The sequence below is a fragment of the Pongo pygmaeus genome, chromosome 3 (assembly GCF_028885625.2).
Source record: "Pongo pygmaeus isolate AG05252 chromosome 3, NHGRI_mPonPyg2-v2.0_pri, whole genome shotgun sequence".
NCBI classification, from domain to species: Eukaryota; Metazoa; Chordata; class Mammalia; order Primates; family Hominidae; genus Pongo; species Pongo pygmaeus.
This window is the reverse complement of record NC_072376.2, coordinates 14,555,695-14,569,611: the sequence shown is the minus strand read 5'-3', so window position 1 is coordinate 14,569,611 and position 13,917 is coordinate 14,555,695. Positions and strand designations below refer to the sequence as shown.

Sequence of the window (13,917 nt, the reverse complement as noted above, 5' to 3'; positions counted from 1 at the left end):
GGTGTTACTGTCTCAGGAGATATTTATCAGATTTTTTTAATGAGAAAAAATCGGATTCCATCTGACAAAGCCAAAAAAAAAAAAAAAATCCAGAATTTCCCCAATCTTCATTTCCTACTCTCTTAAGATAGCAGAAGTTCTTTTATTTATTTTTATTTTTTATTTTTTTGGATACAGAGTTTCGCTCTTGTTGCCTAGGCTAGAGTGCAATGGAGTGATCTCGGCTCACAGCAACTTCCACCTCCTGAGTTCAAGCAATTCTCCTGCCTCAGCCTCCCGAGTAGCTGGGATTACAGGCATGCACCACCACGCCCCGCTAATTTTCTATTTTTAATAGAGACGGGGTTTCTCCATGTTGGCCAGGCTGGTCTCGAACTCCCAACCTCAGGTGATCCACCTGCCATGGCCTCCCAAAGTTCTGGGATTACAGGGTGAGCCACCGTACCTGGCCCAGAAGTTCTTTTAAATGCTAGGAAGAAATGCTATTTTTAAAAATTAGGAAATGGGTACTTTGGGCTTTAAGTAGGTATTTATAAGTAGATCTCTGTATAATTTAGTTTCATTTTTGTTTTCTCTCAATGGTGCTGAGGGTTCTCAGGCCAAGTAATTCTTTGTTGTGGTGAGTTGTATGTTATAGGATGCTTAGCAGCACCCCTGGCCTCTCACTCATATGTGGGAGCCTAAAAAGCTGATCTTATGTAGGAAAAGAGTAGAATGATGGTTATCAAAGGCTGAGAAGGGAGGAGGTAGAGGAGGAGGATGAAGAGAGGTTCGTTAATGGTACAGAAATATAGTTAGAAGGAGTAAGTTCTAGTGTTTGATAGCACAGTAGGGTTACTATAGTTAACAATAACTTACTGTGTATTTCAAAATAGCTAGAAGAGAAGATTTAAAATGTTTGCAACACAAATGATAAATGTTTGAGGTAATAGATATTCTAAATACCCTGATTTGATCATTATACATTCTATTCATGTATCAAAATACCACATGTACCCCATAAAGACATACAATTATTATGTATCAATAAAAAAGTTAAAAAAATCACAGAATATTGTAAAGGAGCAAAAGAAAAGTATCACAAGTTTTGTTTTTCCCATCTAAAATGATGGCATGGAACCAGCATGTTTTTTCCCTGCAGACATTTCTATACCTGTCGTTTTGTCAGAGAAATAAAGCAAGGAAGATTTTTTTTTTAATAGGAATTCTCCCATTATAGTACCCATGGCTTTCTTCAGGATAACACAAGATAACGTATGTAAATATTGTGGTCCTTCAGTAGACACTTAGTAAACATTTCCTAGAGATTTCCTAGTTTCACAGGCCCTGTCTCATTCAAGCCCTCATTGTCTTACCTTTAGATGACCACACCTGTCTTCTTGCCTCATGCAACCCATCTTCCCTGCAGCTGCCACCTGACTTCCTACCAGCCCTCAACCACCTGACCTTTCCAACTGCACACAGCAGGGCTTTCTGGGATCAGCAGTCTGACTTGCTGTCATCCAGTTTAAAGCATGGCAAGTAAGATGTATGTGAAAACATCTGTTTTGAACTTGGGTCGGTAAAGAACCAACAGCAACCACAAAAGTGAGGTAGGCGAGGGTAAACAAGGACACTTCTCCAAATATGACTGTTACTCCCACTCTGATAGAGGAGTTATTCCTCAGATGAGCCAGAGAATTAGGAAAGGCCCTGAGAAGAGAAAGCTGGGCCATCACCAAGTAGGTTAAAAGGAGAATTTCCCTATCGCAGTCCACATGCCAGGAATACAAAAGCTTAACAGGATTGACTAGTAAGGAAAAATGATCATGTTAAAAAATTTAAAAGGCACCCAGCAATATTATACCACTGTTGTTAGTTGTTTTGGTGTTCAGAAGATGAATGTAGGATAAAGTTACATATGCGAATGACACAAAAATGAAGGCAAAGCTTTTTAAATTTCTAAGCCAAATTTCATTTTTAAAACCCTACATATTTATTTTGGAAAGGCCTCCAAAGCCAAGATTTTCAAGACCTTTCTGGAAGGACTGTGGCCTGGCTCCAACTCCCCTGTCCCATGAAGTCCAATCTCATCCTTCTCTTGGGGCCAACTTTTTTTTTTTTTGAGACAGGGTCTCACCCTGTCTCCCAGACTGGAGTGCAGTGGCGTGATCATGGCTCATTGCAGCCTCAAACTCCCAGGCTTAAGCAATCCTCTTGCCTTACCCTCCCAAGTAGCTGGGACTAGAGGTATGTACCACCATGCCCAGCTAATTTTTAAAAATTTTTGTAGAGATGGGGTCTCACTAGGTTGCACAGGCTGGTCTCAAACTTCTGGGCCCAAGCTATCCTTCCATCTCAACCTCCCAAAGTGCTGGGATTATAGGTGTGAGCCACTGTGCCTGGCCCAACTCTGATTCTCCCCTTTTCACTTCCTCAAGTTAAACTGTCATCAAGCTCTGTGGATTCCACCAATTCTAGCTGCAATCTTACTTTAATTAATTTCTTCTTCCCATTTCTACTGCCAGGCCCTGAGCCCATCCCCTCACTCCTGGCTTTCTGTGCCAGCCTTTGGACTTACCTTCTGCTTGTAGAACTGCCTTGGCGTTCTTATCTCAAGCCTGTCTAGAAGCTCTGAGCCTTATGGTTACAAACATGCAAGAAATCAAACATCACAGTCTACACTGCTCCTTTCAAAGGTCGTTAACATCTATGCACCAGTGAGTATTGATTCTTTGTAGCTCTCCCTTATATCCTAGCTAGACTGAAACTCCTGAGGCAGGGTCCTATGTGCCCCTCTGTATACATAGCCTCCAATTCTCCACAACACCCTGGCTTAGATACTCAGTTGGCTTTTCACAATCAAGCAGAAAACATTGACTGCTTGGTTGCTGAGTTATCAATTGATGCATTATAGTTTTGAGAATCTTAGAACTTTTTCTGAAATATACTATGCTTTAAAGTTAAGAATTTGATAGCATTGGCATTAACAGATGTATTTTAGGTGAGTTTTTCTACCCTCCTAAAGTTGCCAGTAATTCTTCCCTAGTTTAAATCTAGCAATCATATGGAAAATTTCCAAATAGCATAGTACTTACTATGACTAGAGACTTGAAATACAGTATCTCCTAGATTAATTTAATCTGTAGTCACTACTCAGTCTTAAAAAACTGTGCCATTATGCCACTGTGGTATGAGATTTGGGCAGTTATCAAATCCCTTTAAATAGCTTAAGAACTTAGTCAAAACTCCCTTAATTTATAATTTTTTAAAAAATTACATGATTTAGTTTTTAGGACCAAGCTTATTGCCTATGAATGTATTCTGGATAATATTCTGGATAACTTTGCTTTTTTATTTAAAAATTTATTTCATAGTATTGTCACATTGGTTTTTCAAAAATTATTTTGACTGTAACATCCACAGCAAGCTAATATTCAAGGCAATAAGCAGGAGATAGTATTGAATGCTTTGTTTACATTTTAGAATATATGTGAAATAAAATACTGGTGTGCTGTGGGAGACAGAAGATAGTCTCTCCCTCTAAAGTAATTCAGAACATTCAGAAGTGCCCATAGTGGGAGTGTGTTTCACAGGCTGCCTGGGTAGTCTGAGCTCTCACCCATCAGTGGAGGCATGGCTGGGCACCTGCAGGAGGGGAGGCCTTCTTGCCTTCTCTCCTGTCTTTCTGAGTCTGCCAGTGGGTGTCTCCTGGCCCACTTCCTCTCCTTCCTGCCTGCCTCGTTACTGTCTTCTGCTCTTCCTTCTAGCTCTCTATCTGGTCTTCTCATGTTAATCTTGGTCTTCCTGATATCAGCTTTTCCTCTGTAGGGGAGGAACAGGGAGGATGAGTTGATGATGGATGTCAGACTAGGAGGGCAGAACTCTGAATACTGACATCTTCACTATTGATGCCTGTAGAAAGGGAGGGACTCATGTGGGCCCCTGCAGCTCCTCCTCTATTCAGGGCAGGTGACAGAGGAGCAGCCAGTGTGCTTCTGGAGTTTGCGTTTCTTTACTTTCTCAGTCAAGTTTTATTCTTAGTTTAGACAATGTTTTGTGTGTAGTAAGTCTTACTTTAAAATTTAAGTGAATGTGTTCAGGGGCACGGCAGACAGGTTAATGTGGGAAGCAGTGAAGATGGGAGGCTTCAGAATTCAACTCTCCCTAGCAAGGCATTCAGATTTTAAATGTTCCATCCAAATGGAAAGGAATCCCTGCAGGGAATCCCTGGCTAAGAAAGGCTGCTCTTAATCCGTTGTTAGTGGTATATAGTATAATAGACTTTATCATTTAAACATATCTGAAATTGAATGGTCTTCCAGTTGTGATGATGTACATAGTTTAAGTGGCTCAAATAATTGTGCATCCCAGTGAGTGGTGATGAGATGGAGAGATTAGCTGAAATTCAGGAAGCAGGATAACAGACCCCACTGACACCGCTAAGAGGACAGAGGAAGAGGAGCTCTTCAAGTGTTCCAGGCCATCAGCCTCAGCAGAAGCCCCAGAGCAGATGGAATAGAGAGTCCACGTGGACCCCACAGGGAGGGCAGGGACCTCACAGGGGCTGTGTCCAGTGACCACGTATCTGAAGGCTGCCCCAGTTCTCCTTTCCAGTGCAGAGTTGGGCAACTCTCTAGTTTTACCTTCAGACAAAATCACCTCATTTCATTCCCTGTGTTCATTCAGAGTTATAAATCAAGGAAGAAGTAAACATTAATAGAAATTATTTTCCCCCTGTTGATATTCAGAAAGGGAATTTTCAGGCTTAAGAAAATCTCAGGTTTTCACCAAACCTCCAACTCCAGTCCCCTTTCTAAAACCATTTTTTACTTGCTTTCTCCTCTCATATTATGTTTAAGTTAGCAGCCAAAAAAGTTTGTTTTTTTTTTCAAGTTTCAGAATACACAGACATTTAAAAAAAATTAGATGGCATTTTAAAGAGTTATACGAGTGACAAGACTAAGCCAAATTCTAAAGTTCTAAAATTTCAAGAAAAAAATTTCAGCTGTACAGATATCAACCCTGTTATCAATACAGCAAAGGAATTTTGCTTGAGTCTTGATGCTTGGTGCTTTGTAAATGAGGACCACCCCTGCCCTCACCCACCCCCAGATCACAGATTAAAAGGTACAGGACAAAACTGCCACAGGCTCTGGAGGAATTCTAAGCCAAGGCGGTTGACCTTGGGTTCCCAGTGCCGGCTCTTTAAGGTTCTGCCTCCCATTTCTTGGCACCCCTTCCTCTCTTTCCATGCAGTTCTGTGCTTCCTTCCCACTGTCAGAAGAACACATCCCAGCTGTCGCGAACGTCCTCTACAGGTTGTAGAAGGCTTTTAACTACTGAGGTCTAGGCGGGGCTTGATATTCAAAATACTGAACAATACACAGTATTGAAGCCACCTCCTGGGTTCATTAGAAGAGCTGCCCACCACAGCTTGGGAACAGGACCCTGGAGGCACTGGCCTTGGTCAGCCACCCCCTTTAATTGGTCAACTGTGGTAAGGTCCAGGGGGTCCTTGAAGTGGGGCTTATGTGGCCAGGATGGCATCTGGGAAGGTCAAGGCAGCAGCTATTTATCAGTCAGTATAGAAGTATGTAAATATTTTATTAATTATACAGCCGTGATGGTACCTGCAGACTTTGTCAGTTATACTCACTAGGAATAGGTAGTGGCTACCTGAAGTACTGTATTGAGAAGAGTTCTAAAATTATATTCAGGCTCAGTGGGAAAACATAACAAAAATAACACTATCAATTATTGCTTTCTGGCAAGAGTGGTGGAGGGGAGTGAGAAATTTCTGCCTAAGTGATGGATGAGGATCTGTGATTTCTGCCTGGGTGGTGGTGGGGAAACAAGGGCATGCATGCCACAAAGCTGCAATCCTAGTTAACAAAGCCTGTTAGGATCATTAGGAGACCTGTTAGCATTGTGGGAGAAGAGTCACCAAAAGAACAAGCAAGACTGAAGACACTGTAATGGGTTAAATAGCATCCTCTACATATTGATGTCCACCTAGAAACTCAGAATGCGACCTAATTTGGAAATGGGGTCTTTGCAGATGTCATTAGTTAAGGATGAAGATAAGATCATATTAGATTAGGGTAGGACCTAAATCCAATAAGAGTGTTCTTATAAGTGACAAAAGAGGACCCACAGAGAGAGACACAGAGAAGGCTATGTGAAGATGGAAGCAGAGATTGGAGTTACGCTAACACAAACCAAGGAACTCTAAGTGCCTGGAGCTGGAAGAGGCAGGGAAAGATACTCCTCTAGAGCTTTTGGAGGGAGTATTGCCCTACTGACACCTTGATTTCAGACTTTAGGCCTCCAGAACTGTGAGTAAACACATTTCTGTTGTTTTGAAGTCACCAAGTTAGTGGTTCCTTGTTATAGTTTAGTTTCCCCAGGAAACTAAAATAGACTAAATAAATACATTGCTAACGGTGGGATTTAGGCTAGTGGGGAGAGTTATTAATTTTGGGGGGATCCTAGCACCTGTATCTTTCCCACATCATAACCTCCCGTGATTGTGGCATAATTGATTTCTCTGTTATATTACACTAGAGTCTTTGTAGAGGGTGATGTTGAAATATGTCTTCAGTGAATGAGCTGGAGATCTCCCTGTGCCCCACCCCCTTCAGCACCCCTCTCCCATCTCAAGGCAGACACTCCAGAGCACTGTGGCCAGAGTTATTCTGCCAGCATTTTCAGTAGGTGAGTTGGGGAACAGACCTCTTTCTTCCAAGACTTTAAGAACAGATGTGCCAAGGAAGAGGCTTGAGACTCTATCAAGACATATGTATAACCAATGGATGATTTAAAATCATCTCAAACCTGTAATGAACAAAAAATTATTGGGGCAGTAACTATAATAATAATAATTATTATTACTATTGTTTTGAGACAGAGTCACACTCTGTCGCCTAGGCTGGAGTACAGTGGCATGATCTCAGCTCAATGCAACCTCCACCTCCTGGGTTCAAGAGATTCTCCTGCCTCAGCCTCCCGAGTAACTGGGATTACAGGCACCCACCAGCACACTTGGCTAATTTTTTTTGTATTTACAGTAGAGATGTGGTTTTGCCATGTTGGCCAGGCTGGTCTCGAACTCCTGGCCTCAAGTGATCTGCCTTGGCCTCCCAAAGTACAGGCATGAGCCACAGTGCCCGGCCAGTAACTATAATTAAAATGTGTACCTGAAGTGTTAAACTCTCCGGCCAGTTGACTATTTGCAAATTGAAAATCTGCCCAAAGTGAACTCGGAAGTCTGCTCCTAGTGGCCGACTGACTGTCCTGGACACCTCCTTGTTGTTGAAGAGCACTTTTAAGTACACTGAGCGCTTCTTTACATCCTCCCTTCTCGAGACCTCTGCTCTGCAAAAGGAGACCATTCACAGGTGGAGTTAGTAATAATTTACTAAGATCACCAAAATATAAGATAAATAAGAACTGAACAGAACAAGACACACTGCAGGCAACTCTCCCAATCATGTCAGCCCTCATTTAACCAAAGGAGCCACAGGTCTTGCAGAGTAGTATGGAATTTATGGAGAAGCCATTAACAGACACTGAAAAGGGCACAGAGGATTTAAGAACTAGAGTCCATTCATCGTTGTGCTACAGTCTCCTCAGGTTTTTCAGGCAAGCTTTACATTTGTGTCCCAAAGTTTTAAGTTCACATATTCCTTGTTAAATTGAATAAATTCAAGACATAGGGGATAATAATGATTTATATTTGGGTAAGAAGTTTTATTCTAAAAATATAGCAGCATATTGTAGCAGTTAGATCGAGTTCATTTTTCCAAGAAACCAAGTTTTTCTCAACGTTTTCAGACAGTAAGTGAATGTTCAGTGGATGCAGAGTATTAATAAATGTTCCTTATTTTTAAAGATAATCTGAATCAGAAAGTTAAAAAAAAAACAACCTCCCATTGGTCTTTAATTTTATTGTACATATGTGTACAGACGTCCACCAAAAAATGCCAGTTATTGGTTAAGTCAATAGCAATTCAAGCTAATTGAGGAAAGGAAAAGGTTAGGGCATCAAAATTTGAAACAAGCTTAGGTTTTTTTTGGGGGGGGTGGTAGTTTATTAAAAATTGTTCCATTGTGGTAAATATATATAACATAACATAATGTTTATCACTTTAACCATTTTTAAGTGTATGGTACAGTGGCATTACATACAATTACTATGTTGTCTAACCATCACCACTATCCATCTTCAGAACTTTTTCATCATTCCAAACAGAAATTCTCTACTCATTAAAGGGGGTGGTAGTTTTAACTTTTTACATGTCTATAATTTAGACATATTCTAGATGAAATAGCTCAAATTACTTCAGCATTTTTTTAATAAAGGACATTTCACAGCAAATTTGCAAGATGTATCCAAGACACCCAAGACTTAGACTCCACTCATAAAAGATTACCAAATCAAGCCCAAATTTTCCTTTTAGAAAGCATGCTGTGTCATCACATATTTTGAACATTCATGTCAAAATTATAGGGTATGGTACTTGTGCCTTGAAAATTGCTTACTTAGTGCAGGGGAATAGTTTATGTATAACATCTTAATATGTGAAGTTGAGGGAACACATGAAAATGCACAAAAAGCTATAATTTAAAAATAAATCAATCATTAGAACATTAGCAGAAGTTTGAAACCAAGACTGTGAGAAGTCTTATAATGACATCCTAATTAACTCCCACATTTTAATGAACTCAGAGGCTGACTGACTTTATTTGAATTCTCATTTTTCAATGAGAATTGAACACTGGGATATTGAAGATTCCAGTGTACAATAGTCCCTGTATTCATGATAGATCTTCTATTTACTGGAGAACTAAGCCTGGGATTTTGTGGTATCGATGATTTTAATGGACTCCCTTTAATTAATGATGATATGCCATAACATGCATCAGAATCACTTGGAGACCTTGTGAGAACAGTTTTCTAGGTCCCACTTCAGGGTTTCAGGTTCAGTAAGTCTCAGGTAGAACTTGTGAGTTTACATTTCTTTCTTTTTTAAAATTATTTTTAAAATTTCTGTTTAGTTGGTTGACTTTAAATAATTGGCTAGTTTTTATTAATCTTTCTTAAACATATTTATTTTCAATGTGAGGTATTAAAAATGTTTGGGGTATTTATTTATTTATTCAATAGAGGTGAGGTCTCATTTTGTTCCCCAGGCTGGTCTCCAACTCCTGGCCTCAAGCAATCCTCCTGCCTCAGCCTCCCAAAGTGCTGAGGTTACAGGCATGAGCCACCATGCCTGGCCTGAGTTTATGTTTCTAACAAGTCCTCGGTGATGCTGATGCTGCTGATTCCAGGGCTGTACTTTGAGAACCGTGGCTATTCAGTGAAGGAAAGAATAAATAGGAAACATAAAAATATTTTTATTATGTTATAATTTTAAAAAAGATGAACTTACAAATGGATGTTTATGAATTATTATATGTACAATGTATATAAATCAAGTGATGTTTCTCTTAGGCATCAAATGAGAATGACTAGACATGTATTTTTATCAAATCTGGAGGGTATGCTTCAGCTGGCCTGACTTAAATACCACCCACAACTTTTTTGGGGATCTTCAAGGAGAAAAGCTGATCCCTGGAGCAGCTGAAATCAAGGAAGGGGCAAGGAAAGGCATCCGTGCCTGTGCCAGAAAGGTGGGACATGCTACCAGTGGACTGAAGGACTCATTGAGGTTACAGATAAGGGACTCAAATCAAAAGCCACACAGACAGCCACTGTGAAGAGCAGGCAGAGATTTGCAACTGGGATGCTTCTACAGGGAGCTTTCCAGCGTGCTCCTGAGTGGCCAGTGCAGATGCATGAGGTAGGTGAATCATATGAAATCACCTAAAGCGGGCAAATGTCAGCAATTTCATGTGGTTCAACCTAATATTCATTCAGAGTTAATGATTCTCCTGATGCTCATGTAGGTCAGTAAGTGTACACTCCCCATATCGTGCATGTGTGTGTGCATGTGCCCATGTGAACATGTGTATCAGATGTCAGCCTCATTTATGGTCAGAGCATCCACTCACCTGGGGCACTGGTCATTGGGTGTTACGCTTCCCGCCAGGCTTAGCTCCGGGACCAGCGTGGGCTCCCAAGGCCTCCTCCTGCTCTGGGCTGCTCTCTTCCTCACCTCCTGCTCTATCACTGCCCGATCAGTGGGCTCTGGAGGGCTGGGCTTCACAAGGTCCTCCTCGGGATACGGCTCTGCAATCTCATCATCGGGATGTTCTTCTGCTGCTTGTTTCCTTTTCTTCTTCTTGGCCCTCTGTTGAGTTAGAGGCAACATGACATCAAACAGGAATTTTGGAATTTCATTTAAGAGCACAGTCTTCATAGCCAGATGGACCTGGATGCAAACCCTAGCCACATTTCAACCAGATGTGTGTAATCAGGCAGGTCACTAAGCCATCTGACCTCTCTGTGCCTCAGTTTTTTCATCTACAGAATGGAGCCCAGGAAATTTCTCCCAGGGCTGTTGAAATGAGACTGTTGAAATGCCTAAAAAGCACTTATCATACAGCCTAGTCCCTAAAAAGAGCTTAAAAAATGGTAGGTATTCATGTGATCATTAATTTTGGTTTTCAAGATGAAGGACACATCTTGAAATTTTAAAATAAGGCATGTAAGCACAATGAGCATTGCAGGTCCACCTGATCTATTATTTGTTGCCCTTGGACTCAGTTTTGTAGGGTCATGTGCATAAAGTTGTATAATTTTCTGAAGGAAACTCAGAAGCATCAATCCCTACATTTAATGGAATAATGCATGTAAGATACTCAGCACAGTGCTGGACACATGCATTAGTGATTACTACATTATTACTTAAATAGTCACAGAGTGCTACCATAGCATTCTCTGTGGACAAAGCTGGCTCTGGTATCAGTCAGCTGGGTGGCTTTTTAAGCAAATGCATTAGCTAGTCAATTCATTCATCCTTTTATCCCTTAGCCAGGGGATGGAGAAGAGACAGAGGGAGCCACAGGATACCCTAGTCTGCCAGTCTGGTTTCCCCACTCCTGTACTGGAGGCTGCCCTCCCAGACCCTTCCTGGCCAGCCCTATTCCAGGCTGAGTGTTTGTTTACACACTTGCGCTTTCCTCCAGGCCTTCCACTGGTGTAACGATGTTCTGTATTCTTCCATCTTCTGTGCGTACTCCTCCGTGTGCTCTTCTAACAGTTCACTTATTTCAGCTTGAATTTCTGCTTCATATGCTTCTTCATCTGCTTTCTGGTCAGCTTTTTCCCTTTAAAATAATTTGTAGTCCCTTGGTTATTTCTGGAAATTAAGTAAGAGAGCAATAATAACAGCAAATACTTATATTGGACTTGCTATGTGCCAGTTCCTCTTCTAAAAATGTCGCACATGTAAACTCACAATCCTGTGAGGCAGATGCTATTATTATCCACATCTTATACATGAGGTGACAGAGGCACAAAGAAGTTAAGTAAGTTACCCAAGAACACACAGCTGGTGAGTGGAAAGGCTGAATATGAGCCCAACCCACTGAACACTGAGCCGCCATGCCTCTCTGCGTTAAATGATCTGTGTGGTGTGCTGACATGGGGCCTGTAAGTTCTTAACTGATAGTGGTGGAAATTTCATTAGTTATTTTATGTCTTCTTCAAGTCTCTGAGGAACTGCTTCATTTTGTTGCTACTGAGTCCCTGAAACTACTTTTTAAAAAATTTTAATTTTAATTTTTTAAAATTTAAGTTCTAGGGTACATGTGCACAACGTGCAGGTTTGATACATAGGTATACGTGTGCCATGTTGGTTTGCTGCACCCATCAACCCATCATCTACATTAGGTATTTCTCCTAATGCTATCCCTCCCCCAGCCCCCCACCCCCCGATAGGCTGTGGTGTGTGATGTTCCCTGCCCTGTGTCCAAGTGTTCTCATTGTTCAATTCCCACCTGTGAGTGAGAACATGCGGTGTTTGGTTTTCTGTCCTTGTGATAGTTTGCTGAGAATGATGGTGAAACCACTTTTTTGACTTTCGATGGAGGATTTGGGTTTTTCTTTGATGATTTTGCTTATACTCCACCAGGAGATCAGCCCAGTTCAAACCACTGTTTCCCACAGTGTGTTCTGTAGGACATTAGTTCTGTGAGATGTACCACCAGGAAAAGATGTTGTGGCCGTATCAACACTGGATTAAATAAATGTGAAAGGTTCCTTGCTGGTCATCTTTTCAGAGCCCTTAACATGTTGATGAACAGCATGGCTCTCCTGGTAGATGGCGGCAAATGTGCGGTGACTGCATCCATCCCACCCAGCACTTTGGAGATGGTGCCGATACTGACTGCACTATTTCCCACAAGGCAGTTAAGCTTCGTAATCCATTTTACATAAACCTAGACAAGTGCATAAAGCTGACAAATATTTGTTTATGGACACATGTTGCCTGGAGTTTAAGCAGTTTACAGTCCCCCAAGGCACAAGCTCTTACAGCTCTCTAGGATGACTACCAAATAAATCATTTTGGACGCACAGCGGTACCCAAAATTTATAAACACCAGGGGGAATTTGGCCTCAAAATTATGTTCCATCTCTGATATACAGAAAACCATTCACTTTTCTCATTGCTATTCAAAAGCATGAATAAACTTGAATAGTTTTTTTTGTGGGAAAAACTATGCTTTATTATAAGGTGGCTAGATGAATCAATAATGTGAAAAAAGGGTACTCCAAAAGAATTTGGAAGATAGCTACTTATCAGGGGAAGGAGTGTTATGACCTTATGGGTAAAATGTCTATAAATTTAGTTTACCCTATAAACTCAAAAAGAAGGAGGGGAGGGATGGAGGGAGAGTTAGCAGCAGGGATGATGGGAGGGAGGGAGAGAGAAAATAATCTGTCAAGGATTTCTGTACTGCTTCTGTGGGAGGCTCAGCCTCGGAGATGGAATTCGAAAGCACAAACACTGGAATTTCTGGGAGACAGCCATTATTTTTGTGGGGTAGCATATTTGAATTTGTTAACCAATATTAACTGAGCACATACTAAGTGGCAGGTGCTTTTGTAGGAACCAAATATACAATGGCAATAGGGTCCCTGCTCTCAAAGATCACACAGTCTTATACTTGTCCTGAAAACTAACCGTTTTTTTTTCAATTTTATAATTACAGCTAAAGAAAAATTACAATTTGCAGCTATCTTTGGCTGAAATATGGCTGTTTTCAAAGCAATATGTCAGATAACTGCCTAAATTTGTTACTATTGTTAACCAACATTAACTGAGCAGATACTAAGTGGCAGGTGCTCTAGTAGGGACCAGATATACAATGACAACAGGGTCCCTGGTCTCAAAGATCACACAGTCTTATACTTGTCCTGAAAACTAAGCTTTTTTTTTTTTCAATTTTATAATTACAGCCAAAGAAAACTTACAATTTGTAGCTATCTTTGGCTGTAATATGGCTATTTTCAAAGCAATATGTCTGATAACTGCCCACATTTGTTACTGTTTGTGTCAGTATATGGGCACAACACTTATCCAGGTGAAACAATCAGAAAGGGACCAACACCAGCAGCATAGATGCTCTTGTTGTGATAAGCTGTACTCTTAAGCATATATAAAAGTCTAGTGAATTAGGTAGCAGAAATATTATCAAAGCTTACTTTCTCCACGCCACAAATGAAGGTCAATTCCAAATAAAGATGAAATGTGAAAGCTAAAACTATAAAGGTTATAGAAGACGATATCATAGAATATCTACATGACTCAGGGGAAGCATTTCTTAAGAAGCATACAAAAAGCACCAACAGTAAAAGAAAAAACTAATGTATTTTATCTTTTTAAAGTTAAGAGTTTGTATCCATCAAAAAGCAACAAAAAGAGAGTAAAAAGACAACTAACGAGTAGGAGAGGATATCTGCGATACACACCACTAGCAAATTCC

At 40.7% G+C, this 13,917-nt stretch overlaps 1 protein-coding gene across 7 annotated transcripts in view; it reads right to left on the bottom strand.

Moving 5' to 3' along the window:
* The window catches only part of CC2D2A (coiled-coil and C2 domain containing 2A), a 184,876-nt gene that overhangs the window by 101,949 nt on the left and 69,010 nt on the right, over positions 1-13,917 (bottom strand). For all 7 annotated transcript variants that reach the window (XM_063663535.1, XM_054485970.2, XM_063663536.1 and 4 more), the window contains 3 exons: positions 11,100-11,256; positions 10,039-10,277; positions 7,179-7,356 (listed from right to left, as the gene is read on the bottom strand). In XM_063663535.1, the coding sequence (XP_063519605.1) occupies positions 7,179-7,356; positions 10,039-10,277; positions 11,100-11,256 (574 nt within the window). The remainder of the gene's footprint in view (positions 1-7,178; positions 7,357-10,038; positions 10,278-11,099; positions 11,257-13,917) is intronic.